Source organism: Quercus lobata, chromosome 11, assembly GCF_001633185.2.
Source record: "Quercus lobata isolate SW786 chromosome 11, ValleyOak3.0 Primary Assembly, whole genome shotgun sequence".
In the NCBI taxonomy this organism is placed as follows: Eukaryota; Viridiplantae; Streptophyta; class Magnoliopsida; order Fagales; family Fagaceae; genus Quercus; species Quercus lobata.
The window spans coordinates 14,151,497-14,178,645 of record NC_044914.1 but is presented as its reverse complement, the minus strand read 5'-3'; the positions used below and the strand labels follow the sequence as shown (position 1 = coordinate 14,178,645).

Below are 27,149 nucleotides of genomic sequence, written 5' to 3'. Positions count from 1 at the left end.
CGGCCTAAGGTTCTAGTCTTAGGCCGCGTTTTAAACGTAGCCTAAGGTTGTGGTCTTGGGCCGCGTTTTAAACGTGGCTATAGCTTTCACCTTAGGCCACGTTTAAAATGCGACTATAGGTCCTCCTCTTAGGCCGCGTTTGAAAAGTGCGGCCATAGCTCCCTTGGTGACGGCCTCTGAGACATATTTTAGCTGCATTTTAAATGTGGCCTAAGGTTAAATTTGTAGCCGCATTTAAAACGCAGCCCAAGACCACAACCTTAGGCGGCGTTTAAAACGTGGCCTAAGACCCCCGAATTCCAATTAAGAATTTGTCTATAGCTGCGTTTTAAAAACGCGGCTATAGTTTTTTTGTTTTATTTCCTTTCTGGGCTAGACGAGTTTTACAAACCTGATATAAGTTTTACAAACCTATCACACATACAAAAATTCTAGCTTGTTGCATGCAACAAAAATAACAAGCCGGAATTTCAACTAAATATCAAGCTAGAATTTTCTCAAACCTATCACAAATCAATATCTCTAACGAATACGGGAAAATTATCAATCTTTAAGGAATATGCAGTTCAATACAGCAACAAAATGGATGCAGTTCAATACAGCAACAAAATGGAGGGAAAATGTTTAAAGTCCATTTGACACAAAAAAGATGTAGCGAGCAACAGACATCATCTTTACAATATTCTTTCTGATACAGCAAAAAAGTTATACAACATACAATCTTAAAATATCCATGAAGAGTCCTCACTGTGATGCAGCGCTATCTTGAATATATTATATACATTGTATTAGTAGCACATAACAATGCATTGCAATAAACACGCAAGTTTCATTAAATTAAAGGCAACATTTTTAGTACTTGAAAAATTGCTTAAACTGCTCACGCTGCTTTGTAACATGGCTTCTTGTAACATGGCTCTCACGCCCGACATCATTTCATCCATTTGCTGCTTTGCTTCGGCCAGTTGCTGCTCATGCCATGCATCTGATACTCGCTTTGCTTCAGCCATTTGCTGCTCATCTCGTGCATCTGATTCCCGCTTTGCTTCGGCCAGTGCATCCACAATTTCCTCCTTATGTTGCGCATGCAATGAGGCCATTTGCTCCTGATGCCTCTGCTCTGACTCGACAAGTTGGTCCCTCAGCGAATTTTTCAATTCAGTCATCCGATGGGCCATTTCACTAGACGACGGCCCAGTCAAACATGGAAGGTTGGACCCACTTCTTCCTGTTAGGGTTGGTCCAAAACTGACCCCACGTACACGTCCACAACGTTCTTTGCCCATCACTTGAGCAAACGCATCATCTTTTGACCATAGGATTCCTTCGCAATGGTCTCCTTGTAGTTTGCCCCTGTTGTTTAAAATTTCAGTCATTTTATCATGTTTTCACACAAGAACTAAATAACATATTATTTGCTATAAACATTTCATGCACAAAATACAAAAGAAATAGGTTATGATATAGGGCTTACAATCTTATCTCGCACTTCATCACTAATAGGATTCCCATCTTTGGTGCAGTATGCTTTTATGAAAACATCTGCACGCTCCACTGTTTGTCCACTTTCTTTTGCCTACATCATATTCAACAGTCTCATTACAATAGTGAAAATTTATGTTGGTGATATGAAGCGACAATCGACAACCAAACATAGCAAATGGAATTTGGGACATAACATGCAATATAAATGTAAAACAAATACCTTAAACATGTAGTTTATTACGTTCGAAAAGGCAAGTGAGTTGTTTTCTTCATGCAAATGCTTTGTATCAAGCGGTTTTTGGTACCAATACTCCTGCCCTTTGATTAAATAAAATAGCCATTTCTTAGAAAACGTTTGAAAAAGTGCGGCCATAGGACCCTTGTTGACAGCTTTGAAGACATTTTAGCCGCGTTTAAAATGCGGCTATAGGCCACAACTATAGCCACGTTTCTTAAATGTGGTTATATCTGTCACCTATAGACACATTTTAAACACGGCTACAACCGCCTGAATATTTTTAGAATTTGTCTATAGCCACGTTTTAAACGTGGCTACAACCCCCTGCATATATGCATCCCAATTGTATTGGAGCTGTCCACTTTCAACCTATTTAGTTTTCCACAAAGAAGGTAACAAAGGAAAACAAATTCAAAGAACAACCAATTGCTATATACCAAACCAAACTCTTGCTAACAAAGTGGCAAACATAAATATTAATGAAATCACTAATCAAAAACAGGAAACATCATAAGAAATGTCTATTAACAATCACAAAACATGTAAAAAGCCAAGTCTTCCTTACCCCAACACTGTGCTCTCCATCAGTAAACTAGTTTCTTCAAACTCTTCAGATTCATCACACAAAATAATTGTTACCCTACATTTGGCTTCATTTGGTACTCAATTACTTTAGTATATAGCTTTAGCTAGGCCATGGTATTCTACAAAAGTCATTCTCCTTGCTTTAGGCATTTTTGTCAATTTTGCTCTTCTTTTTCTTCTTTTTTATGTGTGATTAGCTTATATTAATGCCAATAATGGTGTTATCAAATATTTTACAGCTAATATTCATATTTTTTTCTTTGCCTTTCACCGTGTCATGTTTTCCATAAACTTATAAGCTGGACCACCCTAGAAGAGAAGCTAAAGTTTTTGGCTTTTTAAAAATTTTTCTCTAGCTTTTTCATGTTTGCTAGGCTTTATTATTTGATGGATATATAAAAACTTCCATGTTCACAAAAAATTGACATCTCATTATAGCTCAGAATGTGAACGTTTACACACTCACATGCAAAAAAAGTGTGACTTCAAGAAGAAGATAAGTTGGAATTGAAAAACAGATTAATATTAATAATATTAATTTAACCAAACAATATGTACGGAAATTTTTTTGTGATTTTTTAATATTGACTATTTATGAAACAAGAAGTTTATATTATTGCAGTAATGAAATTGTGGATTGCTTAGTTTGGACCCTACGACAATGTTGGGCACTGCCACCATTACTGTCATCTCCATGCAAGCCATTTCCCATGCTAAACTCACGCCGACAAAATCTATTTTAATTTTCATGAATTCGAATCGACCATGTTCTTTAAACAAAAAAATAAATAAATAAATACAACTAGAATTTATTGATACCAATATGTCACAAGTTCGATTAAAATAGTAGAATATTAAAACCTGGCTAGTTGTTGTATAATGCATTTCTTACCATATTCTCAACAGTTTGGGCAAAACTTATAGGCCCTATCCTCGCTATATCCTTCTGAAACCCACGACTTCTCTTATTCGTATCAATTAATGTCTACGAACACATTCCCACCAACAAATTAAAACAAAAAAATCAGTTAAAAATCTGTACTCAGTATATCCAAATACCCCATCATATGTATATTACCACTAAAAGATAATAGAGCAAGAAAATAGTGAAACCTTCATTTTAGAATCAAACCAATAGTTAACTAGCACTTTGCAATCCTGCTCGTCAGCCCAAGCTGGTATATTTTTAATGACATCTTCTTTCGTCGCATCTTTTGGGTAGCATTTCTTTTTCAACTTGCTCCTTCAGTTCCTCCTCAATTCCCCTAGTAAGTGCATTGCCCATTTCATTTGATTAGCTGGTTTGATAATTTCTGGGTCAATGATCCACTTTTTCTGAAATGCAAAAATTGAGTTAGCATAGTGCAATAGTCCACTCTACTGAAAATGCCATTTAGCACATATACGGCTATACATAACAATTAAAAGTAGCTTAATTTGTTACAACCTCTATCTCTATCCAGGCATCTTCTTTGCAGTGATGAGGGACATGTGTCCAGTTACTTGGCATAAGTGGGCAATAGGTGTGGCTGATGCAAAAGGTGCCCAACCACCTTTTGAATGTTTTCCCGCTCTCCCCAATCGATTGGCCACTCCCATTTAACCCACATAAAATTTTATTGTTCGCTGGAAGAGACCATATTTGCTGCATTAGTGTTGTCTCACAATTTTTATTTAAATTACTGGATATTGGGGTTTCCTAAACCGAATCTTCTGCACGCCCATTACTGGATAGTGAGGTTTCTTGGAACAAATCTTTTGCATATAGTAAACCATTATTAGGAATGAAATTTCAAAGTTCACAATTAGAGAAAATTTACTATATATAGCTCAAGTGCTCAACTAACATGATATATGTGATCTTTGTAAATGTGGACATTTTGATACTTAAAGAAATTGATAAGAACAAATAAGTTGATGTCTCTATCTAAAAGCTGTTTTTATCCCTTTCAAAAATAAAAAACAGTTTTTATCCAAAATATTTATGTAAGTTGGTGAAGCTACTTGACGCAACCATGATTGGTTGAATTTTTTATTCTCATAAATTGTTTTGCTAATGAATAGTAGGTCATAGACCAAGAGAACCATTGTTCATTAGCAAACAATTTTTTCTTAATGAATAGTGATTTAGAGAGATTGTTGGAGCAACTTTTGTGGATTTATTCTTCAAATTTTGGGTGTAGAGAACTTGTTGAAGATGCTCTTAATCACATGATTTGCATATAATTCAACCATATTACCTATAATATTGAAAACACCATTACTGCCAGTGTCATGTACATATCACATGGTTGAACCTCTAGGTAAGGAGTTATAATTGTTCAGATTGAAAATCCAATGAAATGATTAAATTGACAGTGTGTCAAAGTTGAGTATTCAGCCAAAAAAAGAAAAAAAAAAAGATTTAGGAGTGAAATTTGATGAATTCCCTAAAAGAGAGCAACATGTGTTACGTGAGTTTCACTCACTAGATTCTGAATACAATGTTTTAGCTAGAAATGGTGAATCTGGAGCTAATCAACTCATTAGGAAATAATAAAAAAAAAAAAAAACCAAATCACATACTTACTTGCTTCTATTTACAGTTTAAAAATAGAACAAAATTAAAATGAGTTTTTAATATTTTATCATACAGAGTACAAACAACCTAATGCGGGTGTTAGAGATTGTCACTGCTCACTAGTCATTGGATAATCACAAAGCCAAAACAATCCTACTTGGATTAATATTGAAGTGGATAACTAAATGTTACTGTTAAGCACACAATAATTTTGACAAGAATTGACATGGGCCATTGTGATATGACATCACCTTTAGCTCTTCCGCAGCTAATACCACTTTTATAATGCAGTAACTAATATAGAAAATGTCAATAAACATGAAAAATATTACAAAATAACTCATTATAAAATTTGACTATATTGCTTCTGTTCTAGAATAATTTTTGTTTATTATTGGCCACTAATTGATTTTGGTATAGATAATTGTTTTTTTTTAAAATGTTAGGATAAGATAAGAGATACGTGTGTCACTTTTATATATATATATATATGTGTGTGTGTGTGTGTGTGTGTGTGTGTGTATGTGTAAAGCTCTGTTTTGGAGACTTGAACTTTGATTCTTGTCTCCATACTTCATAAGTACTTATATTTGTAAAGTGATCATCGCATCAAAAGTGTACTGTGGTATACTTTGTCACTTATTTTGCCTTGGGATTAGATCTCCTCCCATTAAATTCTCCATTTTTTTTCTATTTTTTTAAATATTTTAAATCTTGGTTTAAAAATCAAATAAATGACATGTGATGCATTATTGTCTTGAGTTCTTGACCTCGAATGGAAGTGTAGGCTAGTGAAATTTTAGAGAATAGTAGGAATGACAAGAAAAATTCTAGAATTGCTACCAATTGCACATTAATTTTCACAACTTTTTGATACAGTTTACTGTGAGTGGTAGAATTAAAGAAAAAAAAGTTGTAGATTTATGTGGAAGTGATAGATAACTAATTACAATTTGCCATATAAGATAGTTGTGAAAATGAGTGTGGAATTGGTTGTAGTTCTAAAATAACTCGAATCATAATGAATTTGACAATGATTGAATAACGAGGGATCACTTCAACTTTAACCAATGGACCCAAAAATTAGTTAGGAATTGTACAATAGTTAAATTAATGAACTACTGGAGAGAGAGAGAATGATAAGAGTAGTTGTGTCAAAACTTGCATACCTAGCTTATTTAACATATGAAGGGGGTATGTGTGTAGGAAGGGTTGGTTATGGCTGGAAAACCCTTCTCCTAAGACTCATAAGATAGTTGTCCCTTTAGGTCGTCTAATGGGATGTGTGTTCAGGCAACAACTCTAAATCTATAAGCAAATGAGACATTTTTCAATAAAATAAAATACGATGGTTGTTTGTTTGGAAAAATAAATACTAATATGCATAGTGTTAATGGACACTTTTTTTGAGACTAAGACCATGCTAACTGATCGACCATAAAGAACCCTCACATTGGTTAGCATGGTCGACAACCATATCATCTCAATGTAGGTGACTGTCCCCCTCACCCCCAAGAAGCTTGGGGTTCGATTAGTCGCTTGCATAGATTTGTGTATATATTTGCTAGTTGGGTCCTTTAACCGTTACTCAAAAAAAAAAAAAGGGCCCTTTAACCATATAACTTTAGGCATAACTTTCAAAAATTTACACCCACCATGTGCAAGCATTCCTTATTGTCCTTTTCTTTCCCCCTTACAGTCTCTCCTCTTTAGAGTTTAGACTCAAGACCAATCTCATGAGCAAAAAACCTTTTTCCAGATTCTCTTTCACTGAACCGAGACATTGATGAATTGCTTACTAATTTAATCTTAAGATCAACCCTTTTAGTGTAGATTCAAGCAAAATTTGTAATTGGTTTTGCCTACATTAAGATTAATAGTTAAGGTATTGAAGGAAAAAAATTGACTTGGGCAAAATTATCACAATTAGTTGAAGGATCAAATTCAACTTTGTCTAATAATTGAAAGATTATATTAGTAGTTTTAATAATTTTTATTTCTTTCAAATTACTTATTCTCCCTTTCAATGAACTAAATAATAAATATCAGAATTGAGAAGAGTAGCTATGCTCTGTCTTCTTCACTATGAGTAGATTGTCGACCCAATTTTGAAAGTGACAAAACTCATGTTTTCTTTTGATTGCTACCTAAAGAATTTTCTCACTCTATGCTTGAAGACATGGAATTTGAACAGCCACATAACCCTATATATATATATATATATATATATATATATATATATATATATATATATATATATATATTTATATATAACATTAAAGAGGGTTTTTTGGACACCTAACTAAAGGGAAATTTCAGATTAAATTCCAATAGTTTTTTTTTTTTTTTTTTTTGATAGGGTTAAAAGACAGGATGTATGGCTGATTTTCAGGAAGGGGAGGTGGGTTTATATCACATACATGAAACACTATAAATGAGACAAAACAAATATTTCGTTTTTGTAGGGTCAAAGTATGAACCAAAAAATTTCATCATTCAAGAATGAGAAATATACTAAGATTCAAAACTAAATTAATGGATGAAAAATAAAACTAGGATATATTCAATGTTAACAACATATGAACAAAAAAAGATAAAATAATCGTTTCTTTTTTCAAATCAGTCACCCATTAAAATAGAACTCAATGCTGTTTTAAATCATAAAAATAATCTATGATTGATAATCCCATATTTGTGGATGCAATCTAGGGTTACACACCAATGAAGTAATATTAAATTTAATTGATTTTAATTTTTTAAAATTTTTACGAGGATTTTCCAAAATTACGTTATCAACATTAAAGGTTGGCAATGCTTGATCACCAATGTGGGGGTAAAGTTCATCAGTCAAATAGTGGGCCTTGGCACCCATGCGGGGCCCAACCATAACAGGAAGTGAGGACATGGCCAGAAGACTTCCAGCCCAACCCTGTTGGGCCGGGCCGGGCCTGTTTAAGAGGCGTCCGAGGAGGAATGTCTCCTCAGACGCATCAAATGGGAGTCCAACACACACCCTTCACATAGTGGGAAATCGTCCCAAATCGAAGGAAAATGCTGGACGCACAGGGGGGCAACCACAACTGCCGCATTAAATGCAAGGAAGCTACTTTTCCAGCCGCATTAATGTGGAGAGGACAGGAGAACAGTATTATCTTGGCCAGTGCAACTCACAGAAAAGGAGGATAATGTCCTATGGGACAAGCACTCAAGTAGAGGCCCAAATGATCAACAAGTGTAGGGCTATTATCATTCGAAGGATGCTATATAAGAGAGGAAAACCCCCATGATCAAAGGACGAAAGGTGGGAGAGCAAAAAGTAAGGAAAAGAGAGAGAAAAAGAGAGAAGTTCTGTAAGAAAAGCCAAGGTTGTAGTTCTATGAACTGTTATCCCAGGAGGCTTAATAAAACGTTCCCACGTTTAAATGTTTGCATGACTTACTAACAATTACGTGCACTCTGTCTTGACCTAATTCTTCGACCCACTCTCTACAAATTCATTGTTGAGGGTCTCTTGGGCCAGGATCGCCTGCTCACTGGGCCTGGGCCCCAAAATCCGCCCCCACAATTGGCGCCGTCTGTGGGAAGAATTTGTGTCTCGACAAGTGAACAACAAGAAATGGAAGGATCAGGCTCGCGCCAAACCGGACATGCAGATTCTCAACGGCAGGACAATTTTTTAAATGTCGAACGAGGGAACGATCAAGACAACCAATGAGAGGGAAGCGTGAACACCTCTTACACGAGTAAAAGCCGTTCAAAGGGGAAGGATCATGCATCCCACGAGCAAAATGATCGGAAGGCTTTACGAAAAGAGATTGATGATTTGAAGAAAAAGCTATGCCGAGCACAACGGAAACGTCCTTCACCCGGCTCGGGCTCTAGCAGTGATGAGGATAACGAATATCGGCAAGGATCAAGAACCCCTCCGAGCGAGACCTTTTCCTACGAGGAAGAGAGGCCTCGTAAACGCAGCCGCAAAAGCCCATCTTACCAAGGCCTGGCCAACGATGCCATGAGTAAGGCCCTGGATCGCATCTCCCAGTCGCCGTTTACACGTAGCATAGAGAAGGCAGTGCTTCCTCGGCGGTTCCATCAACCAACGTTTGCCATATACAATGGTCGGTCCGACCCAGTGGAGCATGTGAGCCAATTCAATCACAGGATGGCCGTCCACATCAGGGATGAGGCGTCAATGTGTAGGATATTCCCATCTAGTTTGGGACCCATGGCGATGAGATGGTTCGATTCCCTCCAGCTGAATTCCATAAATTCCTTTAAACAGCTAACGCAGGCTTTTGGTTCCCGTTTCATCACCAGCACTAGAGTCCCTCGGCCCCTCGATTCCCTCCTATCTCTGTCCATGCGGGAAGGAGAGACGCTGAAGGCCTACTCGGATAAATACTGGGAAATGTATAACGAGATCGAAGGGAAAAATGAGGATGTCGCCATCAGTGCGTTCAAAAGGGGCTTGCCGACAGAACATAGCTTAAGAAAGTCCCACACTGGAAAGCCAGTCACCAGCGTGCGCCAACTCATGGACAGAATCAACAAGTACAAAAGGGTCGAGGAGGATCAGCAGATGGGAAAAGGAAAAACGAAGGTCGTCCCTCAGGAGAGGAGGGACTTCAGGTCGGAACGATTTAACAGCAGCAACAGACTGAGAAGGGACTATATAGAGCAGGCCAGTTCTACTGGGGCTCAGGCAGTCCATGCTGTGTTCCGAGAACCTCTTCACAAAATCCTAGAGAAGGTGAAGTATGAGCCTTTCTTTCAGTGGCCGAACAAGATGGCTGGCGACCCTTTGAAGCGTAATCAGAACCTGTATTGCGCGTACCATCAGGAGCCAGGTCACACTACTAATGATTGCAGGAACCTGAAGAACTAGTTAGACCGGCTCGTCCGAGAAGGGAAGCTGAGACATCTGCTGCATCGCTCTGAAGGATGGCAAGAACCATCAAACGATGAAACCAGACAAAGTATGTTAAGGCCACCCATTGGCACAATTAATGTCATTCTCGCTGCACCTGGAAGGACAGGCTCTGTCCCCTTCAGGGTAATGTTAGTAAGCAGTTTCCCGACTAAGCCAGATGACAGGAAACCCAAGAGGGCTAGAATGAGCGCCACGCCATTAATCGGGTTCACGGAGGAAGACAAACAAGGAACTATCCAACCCCACGATGATGCCTTAGTCGTGACGCTCAGGATAGGAGGTTATGACGTCAAAAGGGTGTTAGTTGATCAAGGCAGTGCGGTGGAGATAATGTACCCTGATTTGTATAAGGGGTTGAACTTGAAGCAGGAAGACCTATTGCCGTACGATTCCCCCCTGGTTAGCTTTGAAGGAAAGGTCGTCATCCCGAGAGGCATGATTAGGTTGCCTGTGCAAACAGACTCAGAGGTGGTAGAAGTGAACTTTATTGTCGTAGATGCATACTCCCCTTACATAGCCATCGTGGCCCGGCCATGGCTTCATACCCTAGGGGCTGTGTCATCAACCTTGCACCAAAAGGTGAAATATCCGTCAGGAGGTTAGATCAAAGAGATAATAGGGAACCAGGGAGTTGCTAGGCAATGCATGGTGTCAGCAATCTTGCGGCAACAGGATCGCGTAACTTCCACGTCGGCCGAGAGCGGCTTATAGCAATTAATGACTACAGTCCCAACTGCGGGCAGTGGAGGACCAGCCATGGAGGTAAACTGTGAGGAGTTGGAGAAAGTACTCGTCGGATCTGACCCTGAGAGGTTTTTTCAAATTGGCTCGGAATTGCCGCCCCAAGAGAAGTCAGCACTGACTGCCTTCCTCCGACAGAATTTAGACGTATTTGCTTGGGACCCCTATAAGGCCCCCGGGGTCGACCCAGATTTCATCTGCCACCGCCTTAATGTGAACCCGGCCATAACACCTAAGAGGCAAGCTCCTCGACGACCATCGAAAGAACATACTGACGCTGTGATAGAAGAGGTGACAAGATTGAAGAAAGCAGGGGCTATCAAAGAGGTCTTCTATCCTGAGTGGTTAGCCAACACGGTGGTGGTAAGGAAGAAGAGCGGGAAATGGCGGGTCTGTGTAGACTTCACCGACCTCAGCAAGGCATGCCCAAAGGATCCCTTCCTTATGCCCCGGATAGACCGATTGGTAGATTCAAATGTCAGACATCCTAGAATGAGCTTTCTAGACGCTTTTCAGGGCTACCACCAGATACCTTTGGTCGTCGAAGACCAGGAGAAGACTGATTTTGTCACCCCAGTTGGGAATTATCATTATAAAGTGATGCCCTTCGGCCTAAAAAATGCCGGGTCAACCTATCAAAGGATGATGACCAAGATGTTTGAACAGCAGATGGGTAAAAACATTGAAGTGTACGTAGACGATATGGTGGTTAAAAGTAAGTTGGCTTCCAACCATATTGACGACCTTGGCAACGTTTTTCAAATACTAAGAAAGTATAAACTACGGCTGAACGCAACCAAATGTTCATTTGGAGTGGGATCTGGAAAATTCCTGGGCTATATGGTGACTCACAGAGGCATTGAGGCTAACCCCGACCAAATAAGAGCCATCCATAACTTGCAGCCTCCTCGGAACCCTAAAGAAGTCCAGAAGCTTACTAGTATGATAGCGGCTTTAAACCGTTTCATCTCGCGCGCAGCAGATAGATGCAAGCCATTCTTTCTCCTGTTACACAAGTGGAAAGGATTTGAGTGGAATGAAGACTGCGCTGTAGCTTTCCAACAATTAAAGGAGTACCTCGTCCGACCGCCAATTATGTCTAGTCCAAATGCCGACGAGGTTTTGTTTGCCTACATTGCGGTAGCCTCGCATGCGGTGAGCTTGGTGCTAATCCGAGAAGACAACCGCACACAGCGACCAGTTTATTACGTTAGTAAATCACTGCAGGAGGCAGAAACACGTTATCTTCCCCTCGAGAAGGCTATCTTGGCTGTCGTGCAGGCCACGCGAAAGCTTCCACACTACTTTCAAGCACACACTGTGGTGGTGCTGACACAACTCCCCATAAAGTCTGTCCTACGCAGCGCCGATTACACAAGCAGAATTGCAAAGTGGGGAACGATCTTGGGCGCTTTCGATATTAGGTACATGCCTCGTACTGCTGTAAAGGGCCAGGTCCTTGCCGACCTAATAGCAGAGTTTGCGGAGCCCACGCTAGAGGAACAAAACGTGGCGGGTCCTCTAGGGGCTGATGAGAAGATGATCAGCATGGTCTCCCAGCATGAAAACACCTGGTGGAAAGCACACGTCGATGGCGCAACGAACCAAAGGGGCTCAGGGTTAGGACTTGTCCTGCTCTCACCTGAAGGGATAACCATAGAGAAGTCATTGAGACTCGGGTTTGCAACCACGAATAACGAAACCGAATATGAGGCGCTATTGGAAGGAATGGGAATGATCCGGAAGTTGGGCGGAAAATCCGTAGACATGTTCTCGGATTTAAGACTTATCATGGGGCAGATAAATGGGGACATGGAAGCAAAGGACGAAAGAATGCAAGAGTATCTAGTTCGGGTTAAGCACCTGCAGACCCAATTTCATCACTTCCGCCTGACGCACGTACCCAGAAGTGGGAACACTCATGCTGATTCTCTCGCGACGTTGGCTACCTCCTCGGCTCAACCCCTACCTCGAGTCATTCTGGTAGAAGAGATCCTCCGTCCATCAAGAGAAAGGGCAAATGGGATTGGAATACATAACATCAGGGCAGGACCGAGCTGGATGGACCCTATCGTTTTGTACTTAAAACATGACACCTTGCCAGACGATAAGGTTGAGGCTGGCAAAATCAGGAGAAAGGCTACTCGATTCTGGTTATTGGAGGACTCCAAGCTTTACAGACGCTCGTTTTCAGGGCCGTATTTGCTATGTGTGCACCTAGAGGCTGCAGAACTCATCCTCCAGGAGTTACATGAAGGAATTTGCGGAAGTCACACGGGGGGTAGGTCTTTGTCTCACATAGCCTTAACGCTGGGTTATTGGTGGCCGAGCATGCACAAGGAAGCCCTGGATTACGTGAAGAAGTGCGACCAATGCCAGAGATTCGCTCCGAGCATACACCAGCCTGGTGGAGAGCTAAACCCAATGTCCAGTCCCTGGCCATTCGCACAATGGGGCCTAAATATACTTGGTCCATTCCCCAAGGCAACGGGGAATAGAAGATTTCTTCTCGTCGGCACCGACTACTTCACCAAATGGGTGGAGGCTGAGGCGCTGGCAAACATTAGGGATGTCGATGTCAAGAAGTTTGTCTGAAAAAATATAGTCACCAGGTTTGGCACCCCGCACACCCTGATGTCGGACAACGGGCTCCAGTTCGATAGCAAAGCCTTCAGAAGGTACTGCAGTGAGCTGGGAATTGTTAACCGGTATTCCACGCTAGCTTACCCCCAGAGTAATGGCCAAGCAGAAGCCGTCAACAAGACCATAATGAACGGACTGAAAAAGAGATTAGATGACGCAAAAGGAAGATGGGTAGAAGAGTTAGCCCACGTCTTATGGACATACCGCACCACGCCTCGTAGGTCCACAGGGGAAACCCCTTTTTCAATGACCTATGGGGCCGAGGCTGTCATTCCACTGGAGGTGAACTTCCCAACCCAGAGGACCACCACCTTTTGTCCCGCTGCCAATGACAAACTTCTAGAAAGGAGCTTGGACCTCATCAACGAAAGAAGGAAAGGCGCGATGGTCCATCTAGCTAACTATCAGCAGAAGCTCAAGCAAGGTTACGACGCCAAGGTGAAGTCCAGGCCATTGGCGCCTGGAGATCTAGTACTGAGGAAAGTCTTGGGCACTGCGAGGAACCCCGCATGGGGAAAGCTCGGACCAAACTGGGAGGGACCGTACCGTATCACTTTCGTAGCTGGCGTAGGAGCCTACTTTTTAGAAGACTTGGATGAACGTGTAGATCCACGCCCTTGGAATGTAAACAACCTGAAAAGGTACTGTTATTAATGAAAGATGTGATCTTTGGTGTCGTATTGCTGTGCAGTTGCTTGAACTAAGTGTTAAACAGAACCCAAGTCCTGCCTGGCTCCTCGGACCACAGACTTGGGGCAAATTAACCACGAAGCAATTCCAACTAAGTGTTAAACAGAACCCAAGTCCTGCCTGGCTCCTCGAACCACAGACTCGGGGGAAATTAACCACGAAACAATTCCAACTAAGTGTTAAACAGAACCCAAGTCCTGTCTGGCTTCTCGAACCACAGACTCGGGGGAAATTAACCACGAAGCAATTCCAACTAAGTGTTAAACAGAACCCAAGTCCTGCCTGGATCCTCGGACCACAGACTCGGGGGAAATTAACCACGAAACAATTCCAACTAAGTGTTAAACAGAACCCAAGTCCTGCCTGACTCCTCGGACCACAGACTCGGGGGAAATTAACCACGAAGCAATTTCAACTAAGTGTTAAACAGAACCCAAGTCCTGCCTGGATCCTTGGACCACAGACTCGGGGGAAATTAACCACGAAGCAATTTCAACTAACTGTTAAACAGAATCCAAGTCCTGCTTGGATCCTCGGACCACAGACTCGGGGGAAATTAACCACGAAGCAATTCCAACTAAGTGTTAAACAAAACCCAAGTCCTGCCTGCCTCCTCGGACCACAGACTCGGGGGAAATTAACCACGAAGCAATTTCAACTAAGTGTTAAACAGAACCCAAGTCCTGCCTGGCTCCTCGGACCACAGCCTCGGGGGAAATTAACCACGAAGCAATTCCAACTAAGTGTTAAACAGAACCTAAGTCCTGCCTGGCTCCTCGAACCACAGACTTGGGGGAAATTAACCACGAAACAATTCCAACTAAGTGTTAAACAGAACCTAAGTCCTGCCTGGCTCCTCGGACCACAGACTAGGGGGAAATTAACCACTAAGCAATTCCAACTAAGTGTTAAACAGAACCCAAGTCCTGCCTAGCTCCTCGGACCACAGACTCGGGGGAAATTAACCACAAAGCAATTCCAACTAAGTGTTAAACAGAACCCAAGTCCTGCCTGGATCCTCGGACCACAGACTCGGGGGAAATTAACCACGAAGCAATTCCAACTAAGTGTTAAACAGAACCCAAGTCCTGCCTGGATCCTCGGACCACAGACTCGGGGGAAATTAACCACGAAGCAATTCCAACTAAGTGTTAAACAGAACCCAAGTCCTGCTGGCTCCTCGGACCACAGACTCGGGGGAAATTAACCACGAAGCAATTCCAACTAAGTGTTAAACAGAACCCAAGTCCTGCCTGGCTCCTCGGACCACAGACTCGGGGGAAATTAACCACGAAGCAATTCCAACTAAGTGTTAAACAGAACCCAAGTCCTGCCTGGATCCTCGGACCACAGACTGGGGGAAATTAACACGAAGCAATTCCAACTAAGTGTTAAACAGAACCCAAGTCCTGTCTGGATCCTCGGACCACAGACTTGGGGGAAATTAACCACGAAGCAATTCCAACTAAGTGTTAAACAGAACCCAAGTCCTGCCTGATCCTCGGACCACAGACTCGGGGGAAATTAACCACGAAGCAATTCTAACTAAGTGTTAAACAGAACCCAAGTCCTGCCTGGATCCTCGGACCACAGACTCGGGGGAAATTAACCACGAAGCAATTCCAACTAAGTGTTAAATAGAACCCAAGTACTGCCTGGCTCCTCAGACCACAGACTCGGGGGAAATTAACCACGAAACAATTCCAACTAAGTGTTAAACAGAACCCAAGTCCTGCCTGACTCCTCGGACCACAGACTCGGGGGAAATTAACCACGAAGCAATTCTAACTAAGTGTTAAACAGAACCCAAGTCCTGCCTGGATCCTTGGACCACAGACTCGGGGGAAATTAACCACGAAGCAATTCCAACTAAGTGTTAAACAGAACTTAAGTCCTGCCTGTCTCCTCAGACCACAGACTCGGGGGAAATTAACCACGAAGCAATTCCAACTAAGTGTTAAACAGAACCCAAGTCCTGCCTGGCTCCTCGGACCACAGGCTCGGGGGAAATTAACCACTAAGCAATTCCAACTAAGTGTTAAACAGAACCCTTGCCTGGCTCCTCGGACCACAGACTTGGGGAAAATTAATCACGAAGCAATTCCAACTAAGTAGAACCCAAGTCCTGCATGGCTCCTCGGCCACGGACTTGGGGGAAGTTAACCGCGGTGCAGTTCTCCCTAAGTGTTAAATAGGGCCCAGATCCTATCTGGCTCTTCGGACCAGGGACTTGAAAAAATAAGGATCGCAGCCAGTGCGCCTAATTATTAACTATCGTTCTATTCTCGTATTCATTCACTTACGCTCGGTTATCAACAGTTAGTGAAGAAATAGACATCCATTCTTGATAAAAAAAAAGGGGAATAGACAATATCATTTGAAAGAAAATAACCTTTGTCATTAAAATCTAAAAACAGTTCTGTTTACAAACACTGGCGAGGCAAAACAAAACAAAATACAAAAAATGAGACAAATGAATCCTACGCTAGTCTCCTAAGAGCCCTGAGCAGGAGTGGGCTGACCATCAGCTGCTTGGGTCCCCGGGGCAACCTCCTTGGCTTGTGCAACGATCTCGTTGATGGAAAGGCTATCCTCAGGTGGCTTGTCCTGCGCGGCCTGCTCATCACCCCCAGCTTCGAGAATAAGGGAGTCTGTGGGAAGAGGCTCTTTGGAGGCATCCTGGTCAGGAATTTCGCGTACATCCTCAGGGAAGAAGATGTTCTCAGTCTTCCTGAGATCAGAATCCGCTGGGACAGCTGCCCGATCCAGGGCTACACCCCAAGACGTGGTGATGTATTCCCTGCAGACAATGGCTACCTCCTCAGCCAACCTAGCCTCAGTATCATGAACTCCACGCTCATAGGAGGCCGCCACAGCCTTCTCAGCAGCTTCCTTGGCCAAGCGGGCCTCCTCCTTGGTCCTTGCAAGCTCAGCCTTGAGCGTGGAGACCGCCTGCAGCTCCGCCGTAAGTTTCTCCTCAGATTGGTGGAGCTTTATGCGCAGGTCCTCAGCTTGCTTTTCGGCATTCTTAACGCCGGCCTCCGCGCTCGCATGAGCCTTCTTCACCTCCTTTATTTCTTTATCCTTATGCTCAAAATCCAGTTTGAGATCGGCAGCAGCCTTCTCGGCGGCATAGCGGGACTGAGCCTCCTTATGCAAGTCCTCGCGAGCCTTCTTGGCCCATTCCTCCGCAACAAAAATTTGTTGAGTAACCTGCGCCAAGAAGTAAATAAAACCCTATTAGAACATGACGATAATAGGGTGCACAATATGGGGACGAGATAGAAGATTCTACTTACCATAGCCATGTCCCTCTTCAATGACATGAAAAGTTCTGGCTGACGAGTCTTTCTGAGCCCCTCCATATCACGAGGCAAGAGAAGAGGTTGCTGTAGGGCATCGGCCAGGTATGATGCCTGCTCTCGTTGGGATTCCCATAGGGTGGCATCCCAGGGAATAGGGGCGGCGTCCAATTTGATCCGCGGCGACCAAATTCGTTGTTCCCTACGAGTGGCTGCCTCGTCTCGGGTGTCAGTGGACCTAGTCCTCTTATCCCGGGGCTCTTTCGTCTCCTTGCCCTTCTTCTAAGGCCTAGCCTTCTCGCGGCCGATCTCTCCCTCCTCCATTTCTTCTACCTGCCTTTTTCGTCTTAAGTTAGGCATAGGCTGCAGCGCCGCGTCCGACGAGGGGGGAGGGAGAGGAGGAGCGGGGGCCTTAGTGGCAGCTTGTTCCTTCGAGACATCCTTAGAGGACTGCCCCTTAGTCCTGTTGGATAGAAGGCCCTTGAGGCCTGTCCTCGGCTTTAAGTCCATTCCTTCTTCTTCGATTTCTTCGCTGGTGTCAACTTGTGCGATGACTAGACCAGTATCAGGAGCCGCTGAAGCACGGTCTAGATCGGCGTCGGAGTCTGAGAGCTTTACTACCCTGGTCGACGCCTCTCCTTCCTTGGGAAAATGGAACTGGTCTATTTGTTCTTCCAATGATGAATGTGAAGAACCAGCCTCCTCTTCTGGGATAACCACTGGGGGGAAAAGCACGTTGGGGAGGCAGCTGAATAGGAGGTAAGTCTGTTGAAGCAAGGAACCCCGATATGGATACGTCAATACGTGCCAATCTGGGACTACCAGCCCTTATAGCTTGGCCGGGGTCTACCAAGGATCGAGTGAGAGGAACGTAGTCCAAAATCAAAGGAGTCGACCGTAATTGTCCGTCCTCGCTCACGAAAATCTCAGATCTCAGGAGGAAATTTAGAGCCGGGACGTTGACCAAGCTCAGCCGAGGGGATGTTCGCTCCTTGTCTGCAAAGGCTGTTAAAGGGTTTGTGTTAGTCCGAGGAGGCATGCAACCAAACTAATAAGTGTAAAAAGGAAAAGAAAGAAAGAAAAACAAAAAGGGGGGAGAGCTCGAAACTAAGGTCCTCCCCACGAAATCTAATTCTATGACACCCCACCTGGCTCTCCTACCCTAGTCGGACAGTGAAGGCCGTCATGCCATGGTCCGGAGACGATCAGATGGTCGTCCTTCAAGCCTTTGCTGGACTTGGGAAGACAGGATATCAACCTCACTTCGTCAATCCTGGACTTTAGGTAATATAAGTCGCCGAGCTTATGGCATTCATAAAGATGAACCACGTCGTACCACGAAAGGCTGAGGTTCATCTAGTCGTTTAAGGCGTTGGCGCACCCCAGGATCTGGAACAGGTTCGCGGTGCACTGGTGTGGGGCCAACCTATGACCACGTAGGTAGTCCCTAGTTATCCTCCCCATTGGAATCGTCATTCCTCCTTCCACGAAGGCTATCATTGGAATTGCGACTTCCTCCGTTCTTCTCTTGAACAAAATTTCCTCCTGGTGGCAATACTCTAAACCTACCTCCGGTGGAATACGATACTTCGCCCTGAAGCCCGCCATACCGGCCGGAGAGTTTACCATTTTTTCAAGCCTACCCATCCCCTCTAATCCTAGACAACGTGAAGGCAGTTTGTCTAATGAAGAGTAACGAAGAAGGAGCGTGCATTTAAGGGTAAGAAGCTCGACGGAATCTTCAAGAGAATGGCAGCGAAGGTAAGAACGCGCTGAAGGAGAAGGCTCTAAGGTGTTCTGAATATTGGAGTGTTCGTCAAAAGCGAGGAAGGAACGCCTTCCAAAACCTTATATACTCAGAGGAAGTTGGACAGACACACTCCCGCTTCGAGCAAATGAAATGTTGTCCACCGTTGATCCGGTCTCCAACCGTTGGATTGAAAGAACGTGAAACTCCAAAGGCTGTAGTTACTTCCCCCAAGGTCAATAAATGCCTGCAGCATTAATGAGGCACGTAAGGGCACGCCTTCACACGTGTGAAGCAGGGATCCCCAGCGAACTATCCAGTGGGTATTAAAATCCCGCCTTTCCTCCTCGGATCAAGAAGAAAGAGTTGGAATTTTGAGGGGCTATTGTGGGGGTAAAGTTTATCAGTCAAACAGTGGGCCTTGGCACCCATGCGGGGCCCAACCATAATAGGAAGTGAGGACATGGCTAGAGGACTTCCAGCCCAACCCTGCTGGGCCGGGCCAGGCCTGTTTAAGAGGCGTCCGAGGAGGAATGTCTCCTCGGACGCATCAAATGGGAGTCCAACACACACCCTTCACATAGTGGGAAATCGTCCCAAATCGAAGGAAAATGCTGGACGCACAGGGGGGCAACCACAACTGCCGCATTAAATGCAAGGAAGCTACTTTTCCAGCCGCATTAATGTGGAGAGGACAGGAGAACAGTATTATCTTGGCCAGTGCAACTCACAGAAAAGGAGGATGATGTCCTATGAGACAGGCACTCAAGTAGAGGCCCAGATGATCAACAAGTGTAAGCCCATTATCATTCGAAGGATGCTATATAAGAGAGGAAAACCCCCATGATCAAAGGACGAAAGGTGGGAGAGCAAAAAGTAAGGAAAAGAGAGAGAAAAAGAGAGAAGTTCTGTAAGAAAAGCCAAGGTTGTAGTTCTATGAACTGTTATCCCAGGAGGCTTAATAAAACGTTCCCACGTTTAAATGTTTGCATGGCTTACTACCAATTACGTGCACTCTGTCTTGACCTAGTTCTTCGACCCACTCTCTACAAATTCATTGTTGAGGGTCTTTTGGGCCAGGATCGCCTGCTCACTGGGCCTGGGCCCCAAAATCCGCCCCCACAACCAACATTTGCTTTTAAGGTTTTTGTATTTTATTTTCTTTTGAAAATATTAATATTGGACTTGACTTTCCCATAATCTACAAATCAAAGAAAAGTAATATGTACTATGTAGTATCACATTATATATATCTAATATTCTTCTAATTAAAAAAATCAAATGATGTAATCAACTAACAAATTATAACAAAAAAAAAAAAAAAAACCCAAATATATATAAACAAAACAACAATCAATACACATAGTTATACGAGCAATTCAACACTCTATCAATTCAAAACTACTCAAAGCCTAGTAGTCAGTATTATTACGTTTTACTCACCAAACAAGCAAAAAACAAATGATGATTTCTAAAACACCCAAAATTTAATTTTCCTAAATTAATTCTAGGGAGAGAGAGAGAGTGAAATTGTGGAAGAAAGGAAGGTAAGAATGGTGGTGTTGTGGTCAATGGTCCTTACCCAAGTGAATGCTATGGTTGTCTTTTAACTATCATGGACCTTAATAAGGTACTGGTGGCCACCTGCTGGTTAATGGTTAGCTATGGACAAGTTGGCAAGTAGTCATCATTTTTTTTTTTTTTTTTTGGGTTCTAGAGGTGCTAGGTTCCTTTGATGTTTCTTTCCTTCTTTTTCTTCTCTTCTTCTACTCTTTTTTCTTTTTTTTGGAGTGGGTTGCGTATAATATATATGGACTAGTTGGCCATTTTATTTTTAGACCAACTGAATTTTTTAGGGGGCTAGGGGTAATTTTGGAGACCCAAGCTTTAAAATGTTATAAACTATGTATATTACTCAAAAGTCAAAAGAAGAAAAGAAAAAAATTTGGGACCTCTTGTTCTATCAATGGTTCCATCTGTACTTATTATTATTGACATACAAGTGAAATGAGGTGGTTATACTTGTCTTTTGAATTTTATTTATTTATAAATCTTTATTGCATTATATAACCAGAAAAATAATTGATGTGCATTTATTGAAATGTCAAATGAGAGGGGAGAAAAGAAGGGGAAAAAAGAAATCTACTATAAAACAAAAGGTCCTTGCCATTCCATTATTATGGGAATTTATTAAATTTGTTTTTATCTATCTTTTCTTTTGTTGTTTTGCTCTAACATAGCTCAAGTTTATATGTTAGCTTTGGGCCGAACTTATTAACTAAACCATCCTTCCCTTGAACGTGGTTGTTTACACCTTTAAAAAAAAAATGCACAATTTCTTTAAGCATTATCTAATTTATGATATAACTCTTTTTCTACACAATAAAAAGAATAAGTTCATCTAAATGCACAACAAACCAAAGGAACACAAAAAAATTTAAAATTACATTGGTCTCTTAAGTTTTATTAAAATATGGAGTTTTGTTATGATTTATTTGGTGCAATTACACTCCTTCTAGTTAATTTCATTACTTACACTATGTATTAGTGCGTTAAAAAATTCATTACATCAAAGTACTAAGATACCGGAGGTTAAAGTGATAGTCTAGTAATAATGAGATATTTTGTAGTATTTTATGCTTATGGTTTGAACTTCTAGTATTATTGCTGTATTATAAAGGAGGTGCCCATTTTCATTTCTGTATGAATAATCTACAATGTACGAATAACTACCTGGAGAAGGCGGTTGTGTCTCATCATCATCATCTCCTCCCTCCCCTCTTGCTTGCTCAGCCGCAAAGGCGGCCCTTAACTCCTCCTGCACGTTGTCTCATGAGCGTGACGATCCTTGGCCAACTTGCACAACCGTCAATGGATGGTCCTTTTCCATTCCTACAACAAACAACCGAAAAATTAGTTACAACAGCAATAAATATCAAACATTTCATTTCAAGACATGTAAACTACCTGGGGGTTGTGACCCAACATCACTAGTATGGGCGGCTTCCAGCTTCTCCCCCCTTTGTCGTGAACGTGAGGGTCCTTCGCCAACTTGTACAAGTGGCAATTGGTGTTTCTTTCCCATTCTTGCGTCCAACAACTTTACAAAACCAAAAAAATGTTAATTATAGACAACAATCAATTGCATAAAACATAAGTGAAAAAGACTGGGTAAAATAACTCATTTTAATATCTAATAATATATACAGACATATATCCAAGTTTAAGAGCTTCTCTTTGCCAAACACTACAATCACGACAAGATGAAACCATAACACCACACAAACATATGTCCAAGTTCATAAGAAATGAATTTCAAATCCAATAGCGAAGAGGGGAAGGAATTGGATACATAATAAGTAAAAATTAAATGAATTAACAATATTAAGAGGAATTAACAAATTTAACAAATACTACACAGAAGCATTCCAACTAATTCATGAATGGATACGTTTTCATTAACAACTGTAACATCCAAATGCATAATACACCACTAAACTATTACACTACTCATCCTCGGTATACTCATCCTCGTTGTCATCTTCATTGTCAGAGTTATCGTCAATAAACTCATCTTCATTGTTTATTCCATGAAGATCTCTTTTAGCAATGATGGAGACATCAATTGTCATTCCCTCTAGATCATCCCAAGCCCAACGAAGGTTGTCACTCACAACCTCATTAGTACTTATATTGTAGGGAACATTTTCAGAAAAACTATATGTCATCCTCCTCATGTTGGGGACCAACACCAGCATCAAACATGTCCCTAGCTTTAGTTTTGACAACAACATACCAATCATTATGCCTTTTATCTTCCACATAAAAAACTTGTGTAGCTTGAGATGCCAAGACGTATGGTTCATCCATCATTTTATCCCCACCATGTATGAAGTGTGTAAAATTCACCATAGGAAACCCAAATTTATCAGTCCTATATCCTCTCCTATGTTGGTCATCAACCCATTTACACTTGAATAACACATGTTTGATATTGTCAGAATAATTCAACTCGATCATATCACTTAAAATACCATAGTAAGTATTGCCACCGTCAGTAGCGACACTAATTCCACTATCCTGCGTTTTCCTGTTTGCCTCATCATTTACACTCCTAAATTTTAAGCCATTTATGACATAATGCTTGAACTGCTTTACGTAAATATATGGCTATTTGTATAATGCAACAAGGGTATCACTAACTCCCTCCCTTTCCTTATCAGCACCAGTGAGGGACATCACCTAACATTAGTTGGCCAAAATAAAATAATTCATATCAGTACAAGTAATCATAGTTGAGACAGTGTTACAAGTTTAATAAGTTGAAAATGTCATACGTACGTGACCCCTAAACCAAGTACAAAACTACTCCATGTCATGCTTATATATAATGGCATTGGGAATGTTACGATTGTAGCCTTTTCGAAGTTCATCCTCTATCAATCTTTTGTGCATCTTGTGCAGGCAATTGTATTAGGGTTAATAGACCTTACGTACATTGGATTGATGTGCAATCATATTTGTGTACATAATACTTACTCATGAAAGCGGTTGATGTTTTTGGAATTGAATAAACATAGCGATGGGCTTGGGTCCACTCTTTATTGTTTAGTGTCACGATTGAAACCACCCCTGTTGACTCCTCAATCGTCCTGGTGGGTCGATTGAATATAGTTTCAACTCATTCCATATACCGTGAACAAAATGTTAAGCACTCCTCTACTATGTATCCTTCAGCAATAGACCCTTCCGGAGCAGCTCTATTTCATATGTAAAACTTAAGACGTGAGAGGTACCTATAAAGGAATGATAAGATTAATGATTGGCAATGGTAATTCGAACGCACACATGAAACTGGAAGTTGATCAATAATATTACACACATCTTACCTCTCAATGGGATACATCCAATGGTAGTGCACTGGACCACCAATCTTAGTTTCAGCAGCTAAGTGCATGACCAAATGTACCATCACTGTAAAGAAGGATGGAGGAAATATCTTTTCCAATTCACACAATGTCACTGCAATGTTTACCTCAATAGTCACAATATCTGAAACCATAAGGGTTTTGGAACAAATTCCTCCAAAAAAGCAAGCTAACTTTATCAAAGGCTTAGTAACATAAGATGGCAAACACCCACATAACGCTATGGGAAAAAGTTGCTACATCAAGATGTGATTATCATGACTCTTTCAAACCAGAAATCTTGCATTCTTTCATATTCACAGGGCGTGAGATATTGGAAGCGTACCCATCAGGCACTGTTACGTCCTTCAAAACTTGCAAGAAACCATCTATCTCCGATGAAGTCATATGAAAACATGCGGCTGGTATGGTATACTAATCATCACTTTTTTGTTGTAGGTGGAGTTCACTCCTTATCCCCATGTCCGCCAAGTCAAGGCATGCCTTGTAATTATCCTTCATTTTATCCTTCAAGTTCAACAGTGTGCTTAGTATATTGTCCATCATATTCTTCTCTATATGCATTACATCAAGATTGTGTCGCAACTTGTGATCCTCCCAATAAGGCAAGGTGAAAAATATACTCCTTTTCTTCCAACCACTCTGGTCTGCCTCCCTTCTCTTCCTTTTTTTGTAAGCAAGTTGACATTTCCTACCCAGACAACGTCCAAGTTAATGTTTAGTTTCCACAATAATGTCTGATGCGACTGGTGGTTCAGGAGCCAATCGCGTATCATTAGATCCATCAAATGACATACCTTCTTTCTGGAAATCGTGGTCAACATCCAACCATCATCGATGTTCCATGTAACAAAATTTGTGGCCATTTCTCAATTATCGAGACTTGGTCTTCACGGCACAAGAAGGACACGCCAACTCACCTTTGGTACTCCAACCCGACAAAACTGCATATGTAGGAAAATCATTTATGGTCCACATCAATGCTGCAGGCAATTGGAATACTTCTTTTGAAGATGAATTGTATGCTTGTACTCCAACATCCCATAACTCCCTTAGTTCTTCTACTAACGGTTCCAAGTATACATCTATAGCAATCACTGGCGAGGTAGGACAAGGAATAACTAATGATAGAATCAAAGATGACTGTTTCATGCACAGCCAAGGTGGGAGATTGTAGGGGACCAACATGACAGGCCACGTACTGTGACTAGTACTCAAAATTCCGAAGGGGTGGAACCCATCTGCAGCTAATCCAAGTCTAACATTACGAGGGTCAGATGAGAAGTGTAAATGCTTACTGTCAAACATTTTCCATGCATCTGAGTCAGCTAGATGCCGCATTACCCCATCATCAGTATGACCATTAACATGCCATTTCATAGAACTAGCCAAATCAGGTGAAAGAAACAGTCGCTGCAATCTTGGCTTTAAGGGGAACCACTATAGGATCTTTGCAGCTTTCTTCTTCCCCTTATTGGATGAAGCATGCTTACTAGCAACAGATGCCTCATTTGTTTTCCACCTTGAAGCTTTACAACAAGGACACGCCTCGAGGTTAACATTTTGCTTCCAAAATAGCATACAATCATTGGGACAAGCATGGATCTTCTCATAATCCAAACCCAAATCTCGAACTACCTTCTTAGCCTCATAATGGTCCTTTGGCAACTTAACGTCTGAAGGAAGCATATCCATCAAGACTTGAAGCAACAAAATAAATGACTTATTTGTCCAACCAAATAGAGTCTTCAACTAGAACAACACGACAATGGCTGAGAAAATGCTAAATTTTGTACAACCTTCATATAAAGGTTTGTCTACATCATCTACCATCTTGTAAAACTTCTTGGCGTCATCATTCGGACCTTTAGTCGGATGTTGCGTAGTTGGACCTTTTTCCATTGGTTCAGATGGCATTTCATGCGGGGGGCACAAATCGTGCAACATCCCACGAAAATTACCATATAGATTTCGGGTTTATTGCACATGAGAGCTCCTACATTCGGTAGCCGGCATAGCAGCCACCGATTCACCATGAAATTTCCAAACTTTGTAATTTTTAAGCATCCCTGAAGCCCAACAGTCATCATGTGCCACATTTAGCAGTTGTATAAGCAAATTCACACATTTCACACAAGGACATAAGATCTTCCCATCGCACGTGGATGGAGAGGCAAATTCCACGAATTGGTTTACACCTTTAAAATATTCCCTTGTACCCTCCTCTTCTCCATCCAACTTTTGTCCATTGTGATACAATATTTACGAAATTTTACCTACACCAAGATTAGTTACTACAAAGGTAATAATTATTATAATTACATTCATTTGTCATTTGTTAAGAACAAACGTACCCAAGTATGCAGCTATTTTCTTAGAACATATAACACTTGTCCTAGACTAACTCAATGTGATAAGTTGTAAAAGTAGTTAAGCATAAGTGTTTTAAAAATATGAAAACAAATACCTAATTCATGTAATTGTAATAATTATTAAATACTCCATAATTATTAAGTCCGTAATACCATGATGCTCAATTACTTCGGTCATTGGTCAAAAGTGAGTTCAAAAAAGTTTGGTTGACAATTTAATTCGTAATGATGTTGTTTGAAAATGTGCTGAGTAACCAGTGTGGATGTAAGAGTGTGATGTTGGTTTCATACCAAACACGTGCTTCAAAATGACCTATATGAATGTAATCCATCAACAATGCCTAAATAAATGACTCATTTTGTTTGCTTTCTGTTTTATTGGGTGTCATCGCAAAAGTAAATAATGCAATGACATCCAATAAATGACAAAAAGTTGGCAGGTTTTGAAAAGGAAAGTAAAATAATGGGGAACACAACAACCATTATAACCACATGGCAACAACTGAAACATATTCAAAATCTACACATTAGCTTAGATGACAACTATCATTGAGGTTGTTGTGACATAAAAATCTACTGAAAAATCATGGCATTATAGGCACTTTATAATACCAACTAATCAAGTAATTTAACTAAATCCACTGTGATACATCTATGGGTTTGGACACTCTAATAGCATGAATAAGATAAATTATGAAGACATAGTTACATTGAACTTAATTATCTTTAGAAAAAATAACATTATTTTCTTCTTTATTCATCAATGCAAAAATGTGTTTAATTGGGAATCTAATGCATTGCACAAGAGATTGTACTTGGGTTTTGCCCTAAAAATAATACTACTATGCATATGCCTGACCAACTCTAGGCCTAGACCTAAATCTCCCTTACTTCAAAAATTTGAAAAGGGTCCTATAGGTTGTCTGGG

General features: G+C 41.4%; 1 protein-coding gene across 1 annotated transcript; it reads left to right on the top strand.

The window, feature by feature from the left end:
* The first annotated feature begins 11,193 nt into the window (after nt 1-11,193).
* LOC115966423 (protein NYNRIN-like) lies at nt 11,194-13,134 on the top strand. The gene has a single exon (XM_031085659.1). The coding sequence runs from the start codon at nt 11,194-11,196 to the stop codon at nt 13,132-13,134; it is 1,941 nt and encodes a 646-aa protein (XP_030941519.1).
* The last annotated feature ends 14,015 nt before the right edge of the window (nt 13,135-27,149 follow it).

Bases quoted from the DNA above. Each gene is read 5' to 3' on its own strand.
- LOC115966423 (XM_031085659.1), top strand. From the start codon at position 11,194: ATGTTTGAACAGCAGATGGGTAAAAACATTGAAGTGTACGTAGACGAT.